General features: G+C 38.1%; 3 protein-coding genes across 3 annotated transcripts in view; all 3 read left to right on the forward strand.

Moving 5' to 3' along the window:
* Positions 1–626: 626 nt before the first annotated feature.
* On the forward strand, positions 627–4,710 carry fgg (fibrinogen gamma chain). The gene is made up of 9 exons (XM_062433748.1): positions 627–763; positions 852–899; positions 1,003–1,189; positions 1,442–1,526; positions 2,237–2,367; positions 2,708–2,841; positions 3,275–3,459; positions 3,613–3,890; positions 4,058–4,710. The coding sequence occupies exons 1-9, from the start codon at positions 701–703 to the stop codon at positions 4,240–4,242; spliced, it is 1,296 nt and encodes a 431-aa protein (XP_062289732.1). The 5' UTR covers positions 627–700; the 3' UTR covers positions 4,243–4,710.
* A 2,226-nt stretch (positions 4,711–6,936) lies between these two features.
* On the forward strand, positions 6,937–15,753 carry plrg1 (pleiotropic regulator 1). Its single transcript, XM_062433760.1, has 15 exons — positions 6,937–7,612; positions 7,835–7,941; positions 8,509–8,645; positions 8,815–8,868; positions 9,523–9,616; positions 9,718–9,808; positions 9,916–10,014; positions 10,124–10,216; positions 11,597–11,746; positions 11,882–11,983; positions 13,601–13,703; positions 13,846–13,954; positions 14,591–14,730; positions 14,863–15,056; positions 15,149–15,753. Exons 1-15 carry the CDS (start codon positions 7,604–7,606, stop codon positions 15,206–15,208), a joined length of 1,542 nt encoding a protein of 513 aa, XP_062289744.1. The 5' UTR covers positions 6,937–7,603; the 3' UTR covers positions 15,209–15,753.
* A 3,776-nt stretch (positions 15,754–19,529) lies between these two features.
* The window catches only part of dchs2 (dachsous cadherin-related 2), a 31,532-nt gene continuing 27,840 nt past the window's right edge, over positions 19,530–23,221 (forward strand). Inside the window, exon 1 of the mRNA XM_062426190.1 lies at positions 19,530–21,263. Coding sequence (XP_062282174.1) covers positions 19,530–21,263 — 1,734 coding nt within the window. The remainder of the gene's footprint in view (positions 21,264–23,221) is intronic.

The following is a 23,221-nucleotide window of genomic DNA, read 5'->3' on the forward strand; positions in this document are numbered from 1 at the left end:
ATGCAGAAGCGTTTTCTGATGTGAAGCCCCTATAAGCAAGACAGCTTCATTTGTTGGCGCCATCCGAATCACTGTTGCTAAAATAGTATCTCAAAAAGGAAAATGGTTGATTTAAAATATCATCATATTGACTACCTCATATTTTTGGCTTAACAAGTCAAAAGATTGACTTCATATATCAAAGTTTTGAATTACTATGACTATCACTTAGCCTGTTGTGTTGTTGTTTCACAAACAACACATTCTCCTAGTGAACAGTGTTAATATTTTTAGGGACACTCAAAATTACATTTTGTCTTTAAGGAATGACTCATTCTGTCATTTGTCTTTAGTTTTAATCTCATGGTGACTTTCTAAATAAATGGTTCCGATCCTGAGTCAAAAAATGTTATCAAATACTTGATGAATCATCATTTCTTTCAACTTTATTAGTCATAATTACCGTCACTGAGCTAAACACAAATATGGAGTATATGGGGCAAGTAACAAACGGTTATCAATTACTGACCCTGTCAAATACGGGAAATGGCCACTGTTGGACATTTGAGTCACAGCTTTGTCCCCACACAGTGAGTGGGATGTTTGCATATGAACCTCTTATCAAACTGAACTGAGGACCTTGTTCAGATAAATATCCCACAAAGTCGAGCAACTCATCATTCTCCAAGAAGACAAGACCACAACTGGTGGTAAAAGCAACATGGCTTCATCACTTCTAGCAACAGCAGGAGGACTTCTGTTACTTTTCTCCTTCTCATCAGCAGTAAGTCGCCAACTTAAGCTAAATATTATACTGATGCTATTTAGCTGACCAACAACCATTAAGTTTTGTGTTGGTTTTTTTTGTGTAGCAAACCCGAGGAGACAGCCTTGCATCATGCAACCCAAATGACGGCTTTGTAAGTATGCAGTTATTAACAATGACCTATCATCTTTTTGCTGTGTGTACATCAGAGAAAACACTATAGGTGACATATTTTTATATGCTCTGTCTGTATTTAGGGAAGGTACTGTCCAACTACATGTGGAGTGGCTGATTACATGCTGAACTATATGCCAGTAGTGACAGATGATTTGGACCAGATGCAAAAGGATTTGGAAAGAATTGCCAATTTGACACAGGGGACAGAAGAAACAGTTGTCTACATGAAAGATGCTGCAACTGCAGCTCAAAAGAGTAGTGGGCCAGGTAACATATTCAGTTTGATTTATATGGTTCATTTGTGTTTTACTCATTATGAATATGGCTAGATGGTTGCTTTAATTTTGTTATCTACCAATTTTTGTTTTCAAAGTTACATTCCCCGGTTTAATAATATTATAACAAAAGTTTGTGCTTATGTCAATTTATTCATGGCCACATTTTTAAAAAGTGTTTTACAGATTACTTTAATATAAATTTAAAACAAAGTCCATTACTGAAACTGACTTGTTATTTCAGACCAGTACTTCAGGAGGTCATCGAGTATGCTGGAAGATGTTCTTCGATTTGAAAAAACTATCATTACACAAGAGCAGCAAATGTTGTAAGTTACAGTTAACACTGAACTCATACACTTGATTGCAATGATTTGCTTGTCATGACTTGGCACCTTCATATAGTGTAGTGGAAAGTATATTAGCACATTTACTTAAGTATGCTTATGTAAGATTTTGAGCTACATGAGTATTTGCATTTTATGTTATGTTCTACTCTGCTCTACATTTACTTGATAACTATAGTTAGTAGTTGCTTTGCAGATTACATTGTCCATCCATAACATACGATTTTTTTTTTTTTATTTGAGATAATTTTTTTGGATTAGGGTGTAAAACATAATTTGTCTCCACTTTGTCCAGCTTTAACATGAAAATTAAAATTAAATAGAATATTTTTTTAATATATATAATGTAATATAACACCTTAAAAACACACAGTACTTTTGATACTTCTTTCACTACTGTTCATATCTGTCTTTGCTTATTCAATTGCTTGCAGCCACCCACACTCTCAGGTCAAGCACACCAACATTCGCTGCTAGGACTGAACATAGATCATGGTGCTATTTTCCACCCACACATGTTTACAGGACTTTTTTTTTTAAAGTACTCAAAAGAAATTAAGTTTCTCAGGTTAAATGATTACTTCTTCCTCTTTCTATTTATATTACTTTGTGAAATATCTCTGAGCTTCATTATTTTGTTAAAAAAATACATTAATAATGAATAATATTAATAATACTTTTCTTTCCTCCAGTGAACTTCAGAATTTAATTTCATCCAACGAGAGGAGAATGGCAGACCTGAAACAACTCTCCATTCAGCTGCAGCAGACATGTAGTGAGCCCTGCAAAGACGAGGTTGAGGTTCAGACAATTACAGGAACAGGTAAAATCAAAAAAATCAAAAAAATACTTTGACCCTCAGGCCATTCCCTTTTCACATGAAGTTTCTCAATCATGCATCATCTGAACAACATTTGCCCTTGTCCAGTGTTTAGTCAGAGCGTAAAATCAATAGGCTGCATCAACAAAAAGTAAACAGATTTAATCCAGCTGCAATTTGCTGTGACCTCATTTCACAAGTCTTTTTTCTAAATGTTACAAAAATGAAGTTGACTGTGTACATCAAACCAAAGGCAGGAACATATCTGGTGATTTTGTCAGAATCTATAAAAATTGTAATATTGTTGAACTTGCTATCTACTTTTTCTTCTCTTTTTTACTAGACTGCCAGGATGTTGCTAACAAAGGTGCCACCACCAGTGGTCTTTACTATGTGAAACCACTGAAAGCTACTGAACAGTTCCTGGTATACTGTGAGATTGACAGCTTTGGACGTGGGTTCACAGTAATACAGAGGGTATGCATCACTTTAAAACTGCCTGTTTAATGTTCATCATTGATTATTGCAAACTGTTTGTATAAGAAGTAGAGCTTCACAGAAAAAATGGGCTGTGGATTGTCCTGAAAGCAAATAACTGGTAATACTGATTAGGGACTGTACGAAAATTATTCATAGGAACTAAGGCAGCCTGTAAGGCTGTCCCTTATAGATCCCTTATTTCACCATAGATATTAAGGTAAAGAATAACATGTCCGGTCATGAAGTCAAGTTTAAACATTAATCTCATATTATATATAAATTCAACCAAATGACACTCAGGCCTGTTACAAATTAAAATCTATTAGGATATAAGAAATGTTTTGTTAACCAACAGAGTGCTTAAAAAAAGAATCAGTCTCATCCTCTGTCTTAACAAATTATGACTCTGATATCTTTTTTGTGTCCACAGAGACGTGACGGCAGTGTGGACTTCCACAAGGACTGGACCCAGTACAAGGAGGGCTTTGGTTATCTCTCCCCAGATGACACCACAGAGTACTGGCTCGGCAATGAGAAGATTCATCTGCTGACTACCGGACCGACCATCCCAACTGTGCTGAGGATAGAACTTGTTGACTGGGAGGGCAACAAAAGGTACGTACTTGCACATGCAATAACAGATTATGTAAGAGATGAGCAAAGAGACTCGCTGACAAGGCAAACATAGCCCTGATGATGAAGTTACCTTTGATGACGCAGCAGAGGTTATCCAAGACTAAATCCTCCTCTGTGACCCCCTTTCTCCAGATATGCTGACTACACGATGTTCAGAGTCGGGTCAGAGATGGACATGTATCGTCTGACTTATGGCTACTACTTTGGTGGTGATGCAGGAGATGCTTTCGATGGTTTTGACTTTGGAGATGACCCCAGTGACAAGTTCTACACATCTCACAACGGCATGCAGTTCAGCACTTTCGACAGGGACAATGACAAGTATGACGGCAACTGTGCACAACAGGATGGCTCCGGCTGGTGGATGAACAGGTGTCATGCTGCCCATTTGAATGGCAAATACTACCAAGGTAAGACTTGACTAAAATTTGTGCCAAGCCTTGGCATTATTGGTGCAAAATTATCTCAGTTTAAAGTACTAAAATCATTCTCTTTTTTAACCCACAAAGCCAAAGAAAAAAAGCATTATTCATGCATGTACACATTAATAAATGTTTTCTGTTTTCTCTCCATCCAGGTGGACGGTATACAGAGAAGGACGCAGGTGAACATGGCTATGACAATGGCATAATTTGGGTCACATGGCACACCCGCTGGTACTCCCTGAAAGAAACCACTATGAAGCTCATTCCCCTCAGCCGCATCACAGCAGGTGGACAGCAGTCTGATCTGAAACAGTTTGGCGGACTTGGAGATTCTTAAAGAGTAACGTGCTTGTAGTCTGTTTAGGCTGCAGATATCTGAATTCATGATGTGTCATGGTGTGATATGAGCATGCTTTGCAGGTCCAACCTGTTAGTATGCTGTTGTTCACAGTTTGCCTTTCTCCTATAGTGTTGTTTTGACCACTAAATAAATATTTTCTCTTTGCCAAATATGGTGTGTCAAACTTGACTGAATCATTTTATTTTGCACCCAAAGGGTACTAACTACATGCTGTGGTAGATTTACTTCTTCTATGGGCAGAGTCTACATGGCCAGAAATACTTTGTAATGTGTAGATAAGACAAAAACACTTGGTACAAAGAAAAATATCAAGAAAGTAAATATGTATCTGTGCAAATCTAGTGCTACAAAAACCTTCAAATATTTTGTCATACACTGAGTGACCAGAAATGTGGAAAAGCCTGTGTCCTTAAATTAATACAATAAAGTTCAGTTTTGTTGCCATTTCTACTGTAGTTGTTTGCTTATTGACTCAATTATGTACTATTGTGGTGTTGTTGTTGTATTGGATTGCTTCATACTTGTTAACACAACATCAACACTCAAAAACCATGTGTTCAATTTTCCCAAAGGTAGCATTTATTACAAAAAGGTTAGATTACATTATATTGCAGTCTATACAGGGCGTATAGTTTGACTTAGCATGTAATGTAGTTTTTAGGACAGACACCCATACGTTTGTCTTTCCATACGTGTGAGGACAGTCATTGACTGACTGATTGATAGCGAAAATTAATTTGTTTTGTCAGCAACAAAGTGCAGTCCATCAATATTCTCTCGAAGTGATCCTCTAAGCACTTCTAAAAGGCACCTGAATACATTCCAGTATGCATAAAAGAGTGTGTTACTAAATAATAAAACTGAAAACACTAGAGTTAGACTCTCTCTCTCTTTATTCTGGTGTAGAAAAATACATTCTTCTTTAAAGAAAGTACATGCTCTCACTCAGGCCTTGATAGATCTCTGTCATTTAGTTTTCAAACAATTAATTATGTTACACAAATTACCTTACGCTATAGTTGTTCTGTAATTTGTCAAGACTGGTGGTTAAAATATGTTTTTTTTATTTTATTTCCCTGACAAATATCTTACACTTTGTAATAATAGTTATTATATATTTAATTGTACAGCTTACATTTAATAGGCTGGCCCCATGCCAGCTTATGCAGAGATGACCCAGACTGAAAGAGCTCAGGTGGAGCTACACTTTGTAAAACTAACTGAAAGAACTATGCAGTCTATTTTAAGTATAAGGACATCAAAATCAATTTGTGACAGACCTTCACCTTTATCATGTTTATTTTGAACCATGTTTGGACAGTTTATTTACTATGTATTGTGTACTGGAGGTACTTGTCTCCACGCAGCTTCACGCTCACCACGATAGTTGAGCCAAAATTACTCATGTCTGTCTACGGCCTTATATGGGCTTATTATGCAAGAGGCCGACCTCTATACTCCCTAAAGTCAGTGTTGTCCCAAGTGTTTTCGCAATAAATAGGATTCATCAATTAAAATGAAAAATAGGGAGTATGTTTGACCTGGCCACGATTATTACTTTTTACTGTGCTACAAAATAACAAAGCAAACAAGTTGCACACACCCTTTTTACCATATTTTTTAACTTGGATAAACATTAATCAATGTACTCCGTTAGGCAAACATGGCCTGGTACATGAGGCAAGGAAACCAAACTTTGGCCTGTGCTTAGCTTTTTTTCCCCCGACAATACAGAAAGCCACAATTGCAGGATAAATGGCCAACTTATAATTACGTTCTTCATACTGTATCAATATGTTGAAAATTATTATCTGTAAAAAACACAACAATAACAACAACGTTTTAGACATTTTAGGAATAGATTATCTTCAGAAGCTATGAATCTATGGAAGCTAAGAAGGGCCGTGCTTGCAATAATTTGTTTTTAATGTTGTTATCTCAAAATCACAACTAAATTAATTCATTACCTTGGCAAAACAAGATAACTAGATATTCAACCTGTTATTATGAGAAAACAAAAGGCTGTTTCCTTTTATTACTTATAATGTTTATCAGAGATCAGAAGTACCATGCCAGCATGAATGGCGTCTCAACAACTGTAGCAACTGATTTAACCTGAAACTGTCAGATCAAGGAGTACCCATCATTATTAACAGCACCTTTATCAATGACATCTGTGTAACTGCCAAATGCCCTTATAAGATGGGAACAGTACCAAACTATACAGAGGAGACCAGAAGAATGAACAATGAGAAGGAGCTCTACCTGTGATAAATCGTGTGATAAATTACCCTGCTATCTCAAGAAATAGGCCTTTTTTTCTTGCATACCAAGATAAAGCTTGTTATTTGCAGATAACAGCACCGAAAGAAATAATTGCAAGCACAGCCGTTCTTTAGATTTGCTTCTTTAGATCTTGTCACTTTCTCAGAGGGGACAAGCATAGTTTGAAGGTATATAATCAAACAATGGCAACTATGAAGGACAAAAAAATGACAAAACAATAAATAAATAAATAAATATTTTTTAGTCGTGAAAAAGGCTAATTTGACATTTCTACATGTATTTATGTATATATTTATTTATTTATACATTTATTTATTCATTCATTTATTTATCTATACATTTATTTATTTTTACATTTATTTCTGTATTTCTACATTTCCACATTTATTTATTTCTGTATTTCTGTCTCCTTATGTTAATGAGGTGGGTGGTTCTAACATTAGTCTTAAGCACGATTGGTTTGAATGGTGTGTGTGATACTATCTACTACAACTGCCTGGTCTGGAGTGATAGCTACACGAAACTTTTCGCTGTAGACCTAAGTGCAGACATCCCAACTCTCCCGGAGTGTCCCGCATATTGATAGCGGCTCCCTGACGCTGATGAAGAAATAGTGAAATCGACAGGAAAGAACAAGTCATTATAAGTAGATTAAGAAATAGTAACCTGAAAAGTAAATTTTTTATCACAGGAAAACAACAAATTGGCCATTATAAGAGACAGTGGGGCACAACCGCGTCTGATTAAATCTGGAGGGTGGAAGTAATGCGACCTTAAGGATGCCAGCTATTTTCCTAGGATAGCAAAGCCAATGAGAAGCAGGCGGCGTGCCATGACCTCATCGTCCTAGACAGAAAAATCTACCATTGAGGCCAGTAGGTGGCGCTGACAAAAAAAACAGCTACCTTTGGTGTTGTTTACTTCCGAGGCGACTTCGGTGTGTCGCGGTGTTGGTCATGTTTCTAGACTTGTGATATATATACAAGTTAAAATCGCTGGGATAAAATAGTTTCTTCAGCTGCGGTGCTACATCGGTATATTTATCGCCACCATGACGGAGGTAAGCGGAGGTTTGGCGTCTTTTTCGCGGCTTTCTTCTTTGCTCCCGCTCGCATGCACCGTCGGGCCCGGCTAATTGCTGGGACGATACGTTAGCAATACGTGTTTTTTTGTTAGGTTAAGACTTAGCATAATCATCTTTGAGAAGGGTGATAAAGCTCATAATAATTCCCACCACACTGGTTAAATACAGTATCTGATATATTGTTTTTTTCTCCAACAGGATGTGCAGAAACACTCAGTCCACACGCTGGTCTTCAGATCTCTCAAAAGGACTCATGATATGTTTGTGTCCGACCATGCGAAGTCAGTCCCACTGGATGAGCACAGGTAAACCTCAGCATTCAACTCTTGATACTTTATTCACCTTGTTATGATTTTAAATACTTTAAAGGAGTTTTCCCGGCTATAATGTTAACTCTAATTTGGTTCAGGTTCAGGGTTGGTACAGTCTATACAATCTATCTGAACCAATCAATCTGGTTCAGAATAAACTTTAATGTCCTCAAGGAAAACAGTGTATAGTGGCTATTAAGAAGAGCAATTAATGTTGGAAGGAAGGATAATCTGTAGTTGTATGAATAGTGAGATTGTCCTTACTATTTGTTTTAATAATAATAATAATAATGATAATAGCCTAATAAAAATAATAACTTTATTTGTATAGCACCTTTTCATACAATAAATGCAGCTCAAATGGGTATGGGTGCATCTCTATTGAAACTGTTCAATTCAGTCAGTGTGCTCCACTGTTTTTCATTATATCAGACAAAACAACAAAATGTGTAACAACAACAACAGAAATGTCTTGGCTTGTAAAGTGATGGCATGTAACAATCATATCATTACTCATTTCTGAGTTGTAAAATGATGCATCATTGTCGTCTGTGTTTGCAGTCACAGCGTGAAGATGGCCGTGAAGCTGAAAACGGAATACGATGCGGTGTTACACATGCCCGTCCTGAAGGAAGGGAAAGACAGAGTCTCAGTGCTTTCTGGCAACATGCAAGGCCATCAGAGCTACACACAACCAGGTAATTATTTTATAACCCCAAAAAGTCCAGTATTCAAGCGTGTGTTGTAGTTTACTTGAACAAATATTAAGGTTATTTTCTATTGGTTTTCATGAACACTGATGTTCTAAAACTAGCTCAATGGCTCAATGTTTTTTTATTCATTTATTTTTTCTCCAATGTGTTTCAGGAGATGACCCAGACTACCTGATCACTGGGACACATGCTTACCCCTCTGGACCTGGTAAATAATGCGATATTCATTTAACCAAGCTGCATGCTTGTAATTCAGGGTATCTCCAGTTCAGTATTCTAAAATACAAAACTCCTTTGAATGTTTTAAAAAGTCTTAGTTTAATTTATAAAAGTCTGCTGTGGACAGTAATGTTAGTTATAACAGGTTTTTGTATCTGATTGCTGGCTGTCTAGTTTGATTTTGACAGTGACTGTTCAATCCTTTTTTTGTGGCGTTTCATTCAGCACCATCAGATTTTTAACAAACAGTATCATTCGTGCTAGCCGCAGTAACTAGAAAGTTTATCATTTTATATAATGTCAAAATTAGCAAAACCTTGGTAAACCTTCTAGCCATTGTCTTCTGCTAATGAGGGCCCAGGTTGTGTTGATTGAATTAATTCAGGGTTGAACGACAGAATAAATGTTAGGTAATGATAAGTTATTCTAGGCCTTATTGTTCCTACTGGTTTTCCATCCCATATTGTCATACTGCGACCAGTATGATGGTGAAACGGGTATCAAATTGGATTCTGTGGTATTAAAAAGGCCTGAAAAATAATTCAACTCTTTGAAACCTGGAGAAACCTAACTGTTCTGAGCCCATTTACTGCACTGCATCAGTGTTACTCCAGTGTTTATACCCGTAATCTTCACTCAACAGGAATAGCGTTGACTGCGGACACAAAGATGCACAGGAATCCCAGTGAGGGAGGAATCAACTCCATGGCTCTGGCCCTGCCACCGTCACAAGCCAGGTACAGTGTACAAATGAGTAATGGAGTTAATTCCATATATATTTAAGCTTTTCACACAAATTAATAATGTGTAAACAATGTTCGCTGTTGTTAAATTCCAGGCAGGACGCCAGCCGCACTGCTTCCAGTGTCGGTGACATCCATCGACACGCAGGCGGAGCAGAAAGATCTCAGCCTCCATCGAGTGCTTTGGTATGTTACAGTTTATTTCCACATTCACTCAATTGTATATCTTGTCGACCTTTGCCGTAAAGCAACTGAAAGAAGTGAAGAGCTGATTATGAATGTATTCACTGTAGTCGCTGATGGAAGGAGGCGGCACCAGAAATTCTGCCCTGACGAGGAAAGCACCCACCATGCCCAAACCCCAGTGGCACCCACCATGGAAACTGTTTCGGGTGACTACAAATCATTTTAACTTCTCCTGATTATGCTGTTGTTCCTCTTGATTTTGAATATATGTGTATTTGTGTCATTTCTAACAGTAGCATGTTTTTTGTGTGACAGGTCATCAGCGGTCACCTCGGCTGGGTGAGGTCCATCGCTGTGGAGCCTGGGAATCAGTGGTTTGTCACAGGGTCCGCTGATAGGACCATAAAGGTGAGTAACAGTATAAATAATTTTATATCTCAATTATTTCTTTGATGAAATATTACTGCAATAATTCAATTGACAAAAAATCCACCAACAACTGTTTTCATAATTGTTTTAGTGTTGTTTTTTTAAACAGCCATACCATATTATTTGCTGCTTTTAGCCTCTGAAATGTGATGATAAACTGAATGCTGTTTGGTTTTGGACTTTTTGGACTTGTTTTGTTCAGACAAAATAAGACATTTAAAGACGTCACTATTGACATTTTTATCATTTTGAACTATTTAATGACATTTTATAAACAGAATAATTAATCAGTAATGACAATAATTTCTGTTCATTTATTTAGACAGGTTAAAATCAAACGAATACATACAAACAACAAGAAAAGATCAATGTTGCAGGGAGAGTAAAAAATCCTTATTGATTACTCCTACCTGAATACGCCAAAAGAACAAAATCAGACTGCAAGTTGGCTTTAAATAGTCTGTTGCAGCTCGAGGAACCACCATGTTTGATATTTGTGTGGTTATGTTTAACATCAAAATCCTAGTTAATACATTTTTAGCAAAGTTCATTCTTAACATCAGAATCAATTGTTAGACAGAGTAATATCAACTCAAAGTCCATTTTTCTGTCTCCAAAGCTTTCACAGTTGAAGTTGGCTCAGTTGTTATAAAGTTTAGTAACATAAAAGAGATAAATATATATTGTAATAACAAGAACACAACTGGATAAATAGTCTGTGCTTTTGTGGCAGTCTCTGTGCTCCACACACTGCACGGCTACAGGAAAGCACAGTTTATTAGTAACAGAGCACATCGTCAGCACTGCACATGCTCCCTGACTGACCGTACACATAACTTCACTCATGGTGTAAAATGCCTTCTTCCATAAGAGCAAACTAAAAACTATTAGAAACATTGTAGAGTTTGTGTGAAAAACAGTAACACTAATCACCGTGTACCAGACACGTCTGTTCTGATTTAGGACACAATTTACATAAACCTGTGTCTGTAAACACATTGTCTCAGAGCATGCTGGTAACTCTGCCCGCCGAGCTCTAACACGCTACAATATGATGTCTGAACACCTTTTAAAATGTTATTGAATTTTCCCCTCATATACACTAGTACATTGTCTCTAATAGTAAATCTGTCTTCTTTTATTTTAATTCATTTAGATCCGTTTCATTTTAAGTAAATGTTGGTCTGAGTGGATGAAAACAGCATCTCACACTATGCAGTTACCAGCCACAATGTATAAATGTATTTTCAGTATCTATGGCTGCAGTATTCATGATAACATCTTTCCTGCTATCTCGAAGTGGCACTTTGGAGACACTTGAATTGAATTTTCTGTAATGAATGTTGTTTGTTTTGACAGATCTGGGATCTGGCCAGTGGGAAGCTGAAACTGTCTCTTACTGGACACATCAGTACAGTGCGTGGTGTGGCAGTCAGCACACGCAGCCCCTATCTCTTTTCCTGTGGAGAAGACAAGCAAGTCAAGTGTTGGGATCTGGAGTACAACAAGGTATGCTGTTCAAATCAGAGGATGCTACTTTAAAGATGATTGCAGGGCTTTTAAGTTTTAAAGGCCATAAGAAAGCTTCTTATCTGTTCTGTGGTGTTGCCATATTTTCTTGACCTCATCAAACTTGTGCATTAGGTCATCAGACATTACCACGGACACCTGAGTGCTGTGTATGATTTGGATCTCCATCCAACCATTGATGTGCTGGTCACGTGCAGCAGAGACGCCACAGCAAGGGTAAGCTCTGACCTAGAGACAGTTTTGGAAACTTTTCATTGCATGAGAGTCTGGCAAGGATTGACAAAAAAACGTCTGTGGTCCAAAGCATGAGTAACTGCTGGCTATCAGATATCTGCATCTCATCTTACACCTGTACAATCCTTTATGGAACAATGGCTGCAGTTAGAGGAAACTTGATTGTTGTGTCCCTAAAATTAATCCAGGGAATGAAGAGAGTAACATATAAAATTAACCCAGAGACAAAGAAGCAAGGAGAACAGAAGTATATGAACAAACAATAGCAACTTAAATAAAGATTTACAAAGGACTTCACACAGACCAGAAACTATTTATTAATCGAATTTAAAGAAAATGTTCTTTATCAGGATATGAAATTACCTATATTGAGATATGAGATTTTGCTCATATACAGGAGCAGACAAGTGAGTAATATTAATGGACAGTTTCTTTCACCAGGACACCAGACTGCTGATCTTTAACAGCTGAAATATGCAACACACATTTTAATGACCATGCTGCTACGACAGATATAAGTGCATCTCTTGTCCATGACTATTTACACCCATTGCACATTTCATCACTCGGTTTGCACTATTACTACTACTGTTTTCATCTGTATATACTCCATACTCAAAGCATCTACCATTATAACACCATTTATTTATCTATTTATACACTTTTTCTATATAAATTCCCTCTCTGTAGTAGTTCTTGTCTTTTTCTTGAGTATTATTGTTATTGACAGATTTTTCATACAGATATATAAACAACACAAAAATCAATGCCTAAAACCCAAATAAGACATATGGTAGTTTTCACTTCTTTTTGGGTTAGTCGCACTGAGCTGAGAGCACTCGAGTCAAGCTGACATACTGCCAGGTGCAAAACGTGAGCTGTTTGCAGAAAATGCAGTACTCACTTTAAACTGAATCTGTGTCTGATATTTATTGAACAACTATGAATACAGGAAAGTGCAGTCTTCCATATTTTATCAGGCAACACGGCATTCATTTCCCTTTCCTAAGCCTTCTTTATACAGCTGACGGATGCATAAACTTTTGAAAAGAAATTGACAAATTTGGCAATCAGCTTCTTTCTCTCGAGAGGAAGAGAAAGCAACTCCAAAACGGTGTGTCTCTTAGAAGTGGACTCAAAATCACAAAATGCCTTAAGTTGCATATAATAGAAGAAATCAGAGTGAGGTACATTGTACATTATTGACCAAAAGAAGCAAACTTTTCTAGATAGAAGTCTTTTATGCAAATGTATTGTACAGTAACACTGGAACAAAAGCGGGATTTTAGCAAAATGGTGTTTATGTTGAAATAGCAGAGACTTTGATATATGATATGTTTAATTTGAGTGAATTGGTACATCCTGTCCTTGTTTTTGTGTACTTTATATCTTTTCTTTTTTTATCTCATTGTTATTTTGCAGAATTACTTTGCCTGTAGTTCTTTCTTGAGATTAATCTTCAGCATTTCATTGTACAGATTTATTCTGTGCACAATGTTGTTTGAATTTGATGTGTAAGTAACTAGGGTTGATTTTTTTTTTTTTTTTTTTTTGCTTTAAATTAAAAACACTTATTTGATTTGCTCGTTGTCCTTGCAGGTGTGGGACATCAGGACAAAAGCCAACGTGCACACACTAACCGGTCATACCAACACTGTGGCGACAGTCAGATGCCAGGCTGCAGAGCCACAAATCATCACTGGTAAATACATTTTTTAATTTCATTTCATTTTAATGTAATATGTGTCAGTATAATCCCTCAGAGTCACTTTGTGTAGTTGTAAGTAATTGGTTTACTTCTTTGTATGGATCCCAGACTGATAATTTGATTTGACGTCTTGCAGGCAGCCATGACTCCACCATCAGGTTGTGGGATTTGATTGCTGGGAAAACCAGAGCGACACTGACCAACCACAAGAAATCAGTTCGAACCATAGTGCAGCACCCCAGACAGTAAGCAAACACCTGCTGTTTAATAAATCAGTACTAAAACAAGTCGCTTAATCAATTAGTCAATCAAAGCAACATTCATCTATATGATATTTAGTTAATCATTTTAAGTCCTTTATCAAGAAACAAAATGCCAAACCTACCTGTTTCCTGCCTTTCTCTGTTTCTGAAGTTTTTAAAATGTTTTTTCAAAGAAAATAAGAAAATGTGAGACTTTATGTTAGAACCTTATGATGGCCATTTGTCATTATTAGTTGCTTTATACTGAAATTTAGCTCATTGTTTAGCTGTCAAGCTGCATCTTTCCTGTGTTGATTCATTCTCTGTGCTTTAATCGTGTCATTTTTGGCCACAGCTGGCAGCTCTACATTTCCTGCTAGGCCAAATGGCAAACAGACACAGTTGGATTAACTGGTGAACATATTGGAGCATCTAGGAGTTAAATAGTTAAACGAGAGATCAAAGGCAGAGCTAAAAGAAAATTAATATTGGACTTTAAATTCAACAGGTGGATAGAAACACAATTTCAGATCAGTACTGTGGACAAAAAAGGGTTTTGTTTAGTTTGTTTCTGCTGCCCCCTAGTGGCCTAAATTTGTGTTTTTCTCATATAGTCGTCTTATTTCCTGTGTTTTACAGATACACCTTCGCTTCTGGTTCTGCTGATAACATCAAACAGTGGATGTTCCCAGATGGAAAATTCATCCAGAACCTGTCCGGACACAACGCCATCATCAACACTCTGGCTGTTAACTCTGACGGCGTGTTGGTGTCTGGAGGTATTAATAAGCAGCTATGTTGTTCTGTTTTTCATCTACAGATAATTTTTTACTTTTAATGCATGATAAATATAGAAAAAACATCGATCTTAGACTCATGACCCATCAAACATGTTTATGTACTCTCTGTAGCCGACAATGGAACCATCCACATGTGGGATTGGAGGACAGGCTACAACTTCCAGAGGATTCATGCAGCTGTGCAGCCTGGATCTCTGGACAGTGAGTCGGGCATCTTTTCTTGTGTGTTTGACCACTCAGAAAGCAGACTGATCACCGCCGAAGCTGACAAGACCATTAAAGTATACAAAGAGGACGACACCGCTGTAAGTTTTACAATTATGTTTAAAGTCAGTTGAGGATTCAGTGTCAGTTCTCAGTCAACAGATAATTTGACAACCTCTTGTTTTCTTTTCAGACGGAGGAAAGCCATCCCGTCAACTGGAAACCAGAAATCCTCAAGAGAAAAAGATTCTAATGTTGTTTTTTTGTTTTGTTTTTTTATTTGATCTCGCCACAGTAATCATCTGGAAAAGTGTTTCTAACAGATCCCTGTTGTAGGTACACCCTTCAGTTTAGCTTGTTTGTGCTTCGTCATCAGGCAAACTTTTTCATAAACCAGAGCGACCAAATACGATTGTGTCCTGCTTCATTCTAAAAACCATTTGCAGTCCTCGTTGTATGATGTTAGTCCAGTAAAGCTACCATTTTGGACTGCCAGGAACCTCCCAGAGTGTTTGTTCTTGATGATGACGGCTCTCTGATGGCTCTGGTCTGTGTGGTCCACCAACAGTAGCCACTCTTCAGACTCAGAAGGACTGGCCACAGAGTGGACCTCGTCCCCGTTGGGGTCAAACCCTGCAAAGGGAAAGATGATTGTCCATCGTTTAAAAAGGATCATTTTTTATTGACTCAACAGAATTGTCGGTTGTACAGACATGGAAATAAACAGTTCCCTTTTTCTAGCCTGCAATGTAATGTTTATTTTGCTCCATTAATAATAATAAACACATTTTTCGCAGACTTTCTGTTGTTCTTGTTGCTTGTAGCTTCATGGATTCTGTACTCACCGAGGTATCTGTTGGTGACAACGTTCCTGTAGTATTTACAGCCGTTACCCTTAATCTCCTGCCAGTAACAATGATCACCAGGCGTCTCGTCCAGCTCCACTGTGTGTCTGGTGTCAGTAGCTGGGTGGATAATCTGCTCACCTGTGAAATCAAGTCGTGTATCTCATTGTTTTCAACACAGTTTTTAGATTGTTTGCATTGTTAACTCGGTTTCAGTGTGCAAATCCCATAAATATTCTCAATTTAAAAGACTAGATTCACCCCAGGGACAAACAATATTTGTTACACAGCCATGAAGATAGAAGTTATTTGTTTTAAGCATTTAACAGCAATTCTATCTTCTTTTTTTAAATAAATAATATCCCAATTAATCTGGGTAATCACAGATCTCACTGTGAACAGTTATAATCGAAACTTGTTCCTACTAAAACAGTACCTACAAAAACAGCTAACAATGTTAAAAACTACAAGGTTATCAATAGTAATGAGAACATTGTCAGTTTTCAACACTTTCAACTCTGTAAATGAAATTTATGGATTTATACATTTAACCCTTACTCAGCCAATCAGTTAAAGGATCAGCGTCTCTACTCCAGAAGACTTTTAAGCAGCAGTTATGTTGGAAAATAAAATGCCCACACTTTATTTTACTGTATGTATTACTAAATATTTATTAGAAAGACTAAAAAGTATAACCGCACACAACCTACGGATAACAGGTCTGTCAATAATATTATGTCCATGAAGATTTGGGAAAAATTTAGCAATGTATGGGTACTCTTTTGTGCTTTTGTGTATTTGTTTTTTTACCCAGCACCTCCAAAAATGTTTGCTAATTATTTCTTGTGTCATGTAAATATTCACAAAATTATAAATTCTTTTGGTGTCTGGTGTCAGCATTTCTGGTTAGTAGGAAGTTTAGTTTTTTTGTCAACTTTGCCAGTGTTTCATATCCATATCTACCTGACTCATAGATGTAGAGATTGGCGAGGGCATGACGAAAGCTTCGCCCTGGTTTCTTTTTCCGGAAATGTTTCGGGGTCTCTGGCTGATCCACCACCTCTGTTTGAGGTTCCTCTTCTGCCAGGAGATGACCGGCGTTAAACATGATCTCCTCCTCCAGAGACCTGACACACATCTCAAAGTGCTCCTCATCCCTTTCTGCATTTCTGGAAAACAACAGCATTGACAGCAGGTGCAGTTTAATTAATGTTAGATACATGCATGATTGATAAAACTGCACTTCAATCCTCTCAAATCTTTAAAAGTGGATGTTAAATGGTGTCATCTTTCCCCCATTAAAGATCTCCTCACCTGAAGTCCACCCACAGCCGGCCAGCAGTGATCAGTCCCAGCCACTCAGTGGCCTCCCAGTTTTTGGCCAGCATGACTGGCACGATGATAACCTCCCTGGTATCTGCGTAGTTGAGCTCCTTCTTACAGCTGCGGGACGCCTGGTAAGCTGGAGTCATGAAGGGACAAATCACCACAGCTTCCTCCACGCCTGCTGCTATCCTGAAAACACACAGAGATTTTGCTTAAAGAGACCAAATATATCTCAATTTATCTAACTCCAAAAAAGATGTGTCAAACAGTAATTTATCTTATCTGAGAGTGCCATGAAATTCCTTTATACTCACGCATCGTTAATGTTCCCTGTCACCCCTCCTTCAATATCCATCCACACTGGCAGCCCATCATCTTTGAGGCGGTCGTGTATCTTTTTCACAAGAGCCTGGTCATCCCACTGGTAGGAGAGCATAATATGAGATGGCATTTTCTCCTTTATTCCACAAAAATGGACAAGAAAACAATCCTGTATGAAGCTGGAGGTTTGACAGTTGCTGAACAAATGGGTACAGACAAAGGGAGACTCAGTAGTTATGCAGCTTGTTTACTCAGGTATACAGCTCAGGTTACATCTGTTGCTTGGTTACAGCTTTCGCTTGCTCCATTGGGAGGGTGCATGCTGGGAACTATACCCTGCAGGAGCCATGAAGGGTCCACAGGGTGATAATCAGGGTGATAATAGAGCTGTGGCCGAAGAAGGTGAAGTGTTTCTCTGTGGAGGCTTGGATTCTCTATGACTAACACGCTTTATTGTACTGTGCTAGAAGTTTACTATCATCTCTAATTGCCTTCTTTAAAAAGTTCTTAAAAGTTAGGAGGAAACACACAGAAGAAATAAGTAAATGAAACAATATATACACACAAAATGAAAATAAAGAGGTATAAACTAAAACTGCAAAAGTACATTCATATTAAAAAAATTAAGAAAAGATAGAATAGCATAAAATAAGAAAACCCACTATACTTTTTTTTTTTTTTTTTTTTTTTACATCTGAGAGCTGTAAAATCACCCCATACATATTTATTTTAGCCCATCTTTTCTTAATCTGACCCATAGTATACAATAATGGAAATAAAATGCACCCTTTTTGTTTTTTTTCAAGCTTTTTTTAGTTGTAAGTTAAAAAAAAAAAAAAAAAAAAAATAGGTGTCATTTCCCTGCAAGTGTGTGTGCACAGCATAGGAAATAAATGTTCCAATTGCACTGTATCAGCTGCACAAAATGTATACATTTAACCCTAACTCAGCCAATCAGTTAAAGGATCAGCGTTTTTGTGCAGCTGATACAGTTTTATATATGCAAAAGTATATGTTTGACCTGTGTTTATTAAAAAAAAAAGAAATCAGCAATCAAACATGTTGTATTCATTCTATAAAATGTCTTTTTTCCATAAGGTTAATCAAATAGAAGAATTAATCAAATATGTATTTATAACTGATGGGGAATTTATGAATGTGAATTGATAGAGAATAATTATGAGTCAGAATGTTGTTTTATATATATTGGGTTAATTGTGTTTGTATCTATTATTCAGTACCTTTATGGCTTATATAAAGGAAATTATTTACATTCTCTTTCACAGGTTGCTTTAATTTAACTTATTATTTCATTTATTGATTTGTGCTGAGTTGGTTGGTTGCACTGTTCTGTCCCAGTCATTTTGTCTTTGGGCTTAAATAAGTTTCAGACAGAATTTGATCTTGTGAAATAATGTTCAGAAATAAATTGAAAGCCTGTGGTTGTTTATCTGCTGTGGAAAAAAACGTTTTTATCGCTAGAGGGAGCCACCCAAGTACAACAAAACTTAAAGAAGACCTCGCTAAATCTATAAATCGCTCAATTTAATTTCAACCTATTCATTAAAATTAGGCGCAAATGACAATTTATCCAATGTAAATGTTAAGACTGCAGTTCATTCTGCTTGCGTTTCATCTTTATATCTCCTTCTTTCCAGCTCACTTTGTGACTTTCAACAGGTCAAATTTACTATGACATGTCTGCACGCGGCGCGTTAAGTAATCTCTTGGCCTGATTAAATCTTAAGCAATCAGGGCCACAGATGGAGCCGATCAGAGAGGGCAGTGCTGCCTGGCAGGAGGGTGTGTTCAGTGCGCACAGTTGGTGCACTGTGGCCACTCAGTGCCGCGATGTGTGGGGGATCCCAAAGGATTTACAGTCACCAAAATCCCTCAAGAAGCTGCTGAATTGTTGTAATGGAGAGTAACTTTTTCTTGTTTTCTTGCGCGCAAAAATGCACCGTGCCTTTACTTGTTTTTATTTGGAGATGTGCTCTAAAACGTGAGTGAGGAAAGTGTTTTTGATACTGAAATATGTAGCCCTTTTTTCTAACAAAGTAAAAAAATATGTGTCAAGGAGCAATGGGCCGCCAAAATGTCTCACCTCTGCTCCTTCATACTCTCGTCCTGTCGCTGCTTTGCGCGCTGTCGCTCGGACAGGTGTTCAACCTGACGCTGTCTGTTAAAGAGGGATTGCCCGCTAAAACCATTGTTGGAGACCTGGGAGCTGGATTAAACAGGCCAAGCACTGGATTCTTCATTTCAGAGAGCCGAGATTCTTATGTCTTCAGGGACTTGGAAATAGACTCGGACACTGGGATCATCTCCACAGCTGTGATCCTGGACAGAGAGAGCAGAGATAAGTATGAATTTGTGGCTGCCACTCTAACAGGTGAGATGATCAGAGTGAAAATAGAAGTGAAAGATGTGAACGACCATGCACCCATGTTTCCCTCCAAGGAGGTTGATTTGGAAATATCAGAACTGAGCCCACCAGGAAGTCGGTTTCAGCTTGAAGGAGCTAAAGATAAGGATGAGGGTGAATTTGGTACCCAGGGATACAGAATCACAGAGAATGAGATGGGAGAGTTGTTCTACCTGGAGTATCGCACTGGATCTGAGAACCACCTCAGCCTGGATCTCATCCTCACAAGCAGACTAGACAGGGAAACACAGGACTTCTACTCCCTGACCATTGAGGCCTTCGATGGTGGGATCCCAGCCAGGACGGGGAGGCTTCATTTGAACATCCACGTCCTGGATGAGAATGACAACCCTCCCGTGTTCAATCAGACTGAATATCACGCCTCGGTGCCCGAGAACGCTCCAATTATGTCTACTGTGTGTCAGGTTTATGCCACAGACATCGACCTGGGCGACAACAGCAGAATCACTTATGAGATCAATAGGCGGCAGAGTGACTCAAATGAGGTTTTCTCCATCAATGAAACCACTGGTTTAGTTTATCTCAACAAGCCGCTTGATTTTGAAACACAGGCTTTTCATGAGTTGATCATCAGTGCGAGAGACAACGGGGCTCAGCCTGAGTACAGCAGCACTTTTGTGGGTGTGAAAGTGCTTAATATCAATGATAACAGCCCCACCATCAGTGTGCTATTTCTCAGTGAGACAGGAGATGCAGTTGTGTCAGAGGCAGCTGGGATTGGGGACTATGTTGCCCGGATTTCAGTGTCAGACCCAGATGTTGAGGATGAGAGGGTTACAGTCACCCTCGTGGGTGGTGTTGGGAAATTCACCCTGAAGCAGACTGATGATTTCTTGTATGCTTTGTGTGTCAACGGAGAGCTTGACAGGGAAGAGAAGGACCTTTATCAGTTAAAGGTGCAAGCATCAGATCACGGGAGCCCCTCTTTGAGTAGTGAGATGGTCCTTCTCATAAAGGTGGCTGACACTAATGACTGCCATCCAGTCTTTCAGAAGGATGTGTATATCATCAACATCGCTGAGGATGTTCCTCAGGGGAGTTCCCTCATCCAGGTGCAGGCCCGAGACGCGGATGAGGGTGTCAACTCAGATGTCAGGTACTCCATCCTCAAATCGAGCCACCAAGACGGGCTGATCAGCATCGACCCCGAGTCAGGGATGGTCACCACAGCCGCCGAACTGGACAGAGAGAGACAGATGGAGATGTGGTTCCTGGTGGTGGCAGTGGACGGAGGGGAGCCAGCTCTGTCGTCCACGGCTACGGTTACTGTGGTTGTGGAGGATGTCAATGACAACGAGCCAGTGTTCCAGCAGCAGCTGTACAATGTGTCCCTCCCAGAGCACAGTGTCATTGGGAGCTGCTTTTTACAAGTATGTTGGAGAATATTTAGCTTAAAGGGCCTCTTCACTCAAAAAACAAAAACAGATAAGCACATTTTCTCATATGCTTATCATGCAGGTAGTTTTAAAATATCCACCTCTCAGATTTTTGCCTCCAGCTCAGTTCAATTTAGGTTGAAAAATACATTGTAAATATTAAGCAGCAATGTGCCTTTCCAAAAACTTTGTCCTGCTTGCTGTAACCTGTTTTCCTGGTGACTATTTCTGAAGAAGGTCTGATGAAAACTGTTGACAGTGAGTTATGTGGATTACTAGAATAACCAGGGCAATGTTTCTGGGAAGAGATGTTGCTGTTGAGTGTGTTTTATGAAGTAATTTTCAATGCTGTGAGCATCTGCAGGGAGGCAGATATCTCAAAACCTGAACAAAATTAATGAATTGAATATTTCTTTTATTTAATCACCATATATTCAAAGGTACCCAACCCTCTTGGGCTTAAAAGACACTGCTAACATTACCTAGAGAGGCAAGAAGAGCAGAACAACAAGAAAACAGAGCCAATACATGGTAGTGTATACATATATAAAAGCACATTATATTGAATATAACTTACCAAATTAAACGTACAACACTGTAGTACATTGATGGTAAGCATCCAACAAAAACAGTCTTAGTCAAAGATCCTGATCACTCGTTTAAACCATACAAGGGATCTTTTCTGTCCTCCTCTGGGATTAAACTATCTGCATGGCTAGATATGACTAGAAGTAAATGTAGACATGTTTCATTGTAAATTGGGTGAGTCTTGTTGACTCGGCAAATTCATCTTATTCATCTTAACAGTGAAACATCAAGTCAGTATTAAAACATCCTTTACAAAAGTGGTTCTGAGCCTGGGGGTCAGGAGCCATCCATTGGGTCACAGGATAAAGCTGAGGCATCTTTAGCTGATCAACAGTATTGTAAAAGCTCAGCTACACAACATTTTATTCCTTGTTTCAGACTTTTCTCTAATTTCTCCCCAACATTTATTCTTTTTTAATGTGAAATGCTCTTAAAATGATTTTAATGAAACAACCTAGAAAGGAAAATCGCACATAAATACATGTAATTTGTTACAGTTTTAAGGGTTCATATGTCAAATAGGTTTGAACGACAGATTTACAGCACAGTCAACTGGATAGTTTAATTTTGACATGGAAATTCTCTGTTATACTTTGGCTTTACAACAGAAAAATGCTGGACAAGACAGTGCAAAAGTCTCCTCCGTTGATTCGATATGTCATTCTCTCTGTCTTGCTGTCGTTTTCTTACATTTCACAAGACAAAAGTAGCTTTCAGTCTGTGTGCACAAAGCCGTCAGTGTTCTTCGTAAACACACACAACACTCGCACTTCTTCCACTTCAGCACTGTGACTTTGATATGACAGAAGCGATGCCTGGTACCACGACTCCTGCAGCCTGACACAGGCTGAAGCTCATTACAAAAGAAGCCTTATTTACCAGAGCATTTCTGTAAACATAAGTGATATCTTCCATTAAATTAAATGATATAGGTGCGAACAGGGTTTTTGCTGCTTAGTGGTCTAACACCAGGCTTATAGCTATAAGTGAGTGCTGTCTTTCAATGCTAATATATCCATCTGTGTTTAACTATACTGATACAAAATACCTTCAAAAAAGTGAAGACTAAGCAAACTGATATAAGAGAATCAGAAAAAGAAAAAACAGTTAAATTCACTGGTTATGATTCAAAATCTTTTAACAGTATTTCACAGGTATGTTTTTTTTTTTTTTTTTATCAGGTAGTCAGTTGCTCCATACACAGATAAAACACCAGTACACAGATAAAAGAGAGAGAAAGAGATGAAAAGTGAAAGTGCTGCTTTAATTATTAATTAGCCTAAATTTAAATTAGTCAGATTAAGTATTTCATCTCTAAAAGGTCAAAAAATAGCAACAAATGCATTACTTAACAGAGCCCAAGA

This window comes from Scomber scombrus, chromosome 2 (assembly GCF_963691925.1).
Source record: "Scomber scombrus chromosome 2, fScoSco1.1, whole genome shotgun sequence".
In the NCBI taxonomy this organism is placed as follows: Eukaryota; Metazoa; Chordata; class Actinopteri; order Scombriformes; family Scombridae; genus Scomber; species Scomber scombrus.

Bases quoted from the DNA above. Each gene is read 5' to 3' on its own strand.
- fgg (XM_062433748.1), top strand. From the start codon at position 701: ATGGCTTCATCACTTCTAGCAACAGCAGGAGGACTTCTGTTACTTTTC. The intron at 1,527-2,236 runs GTAAGTTACAGT...TCTTTCCTCCAG, and splicing joins ACACAAGAGCAGCAAATGTT to TGAACTTCAGAATTTAATTT. The intron at 3,460-3,612 runs GTACGTACTTGC...CCCTTTCTCCAG, and splicing joins GACTGGGAGGGCAACAAAAG to ATATGCTGACTACACGATGT.
- plrg1 (XM_062433760.1), top strand. The intron at 9,617-9,717 runs GTACAGTGTACA...GTTAAATTCCAG, and splicing joins CTGCCACCGTCACAAGCCAG to GCAGGACGCCAGCCGCACTG. The intron at 10,217-11,596 runs GTGAGTAACAGT...TTGTTTTGACAG, and splicing joins CCGCTGATAGGACCATAAAG to ATCTGGGATCTGGCCAGTGG.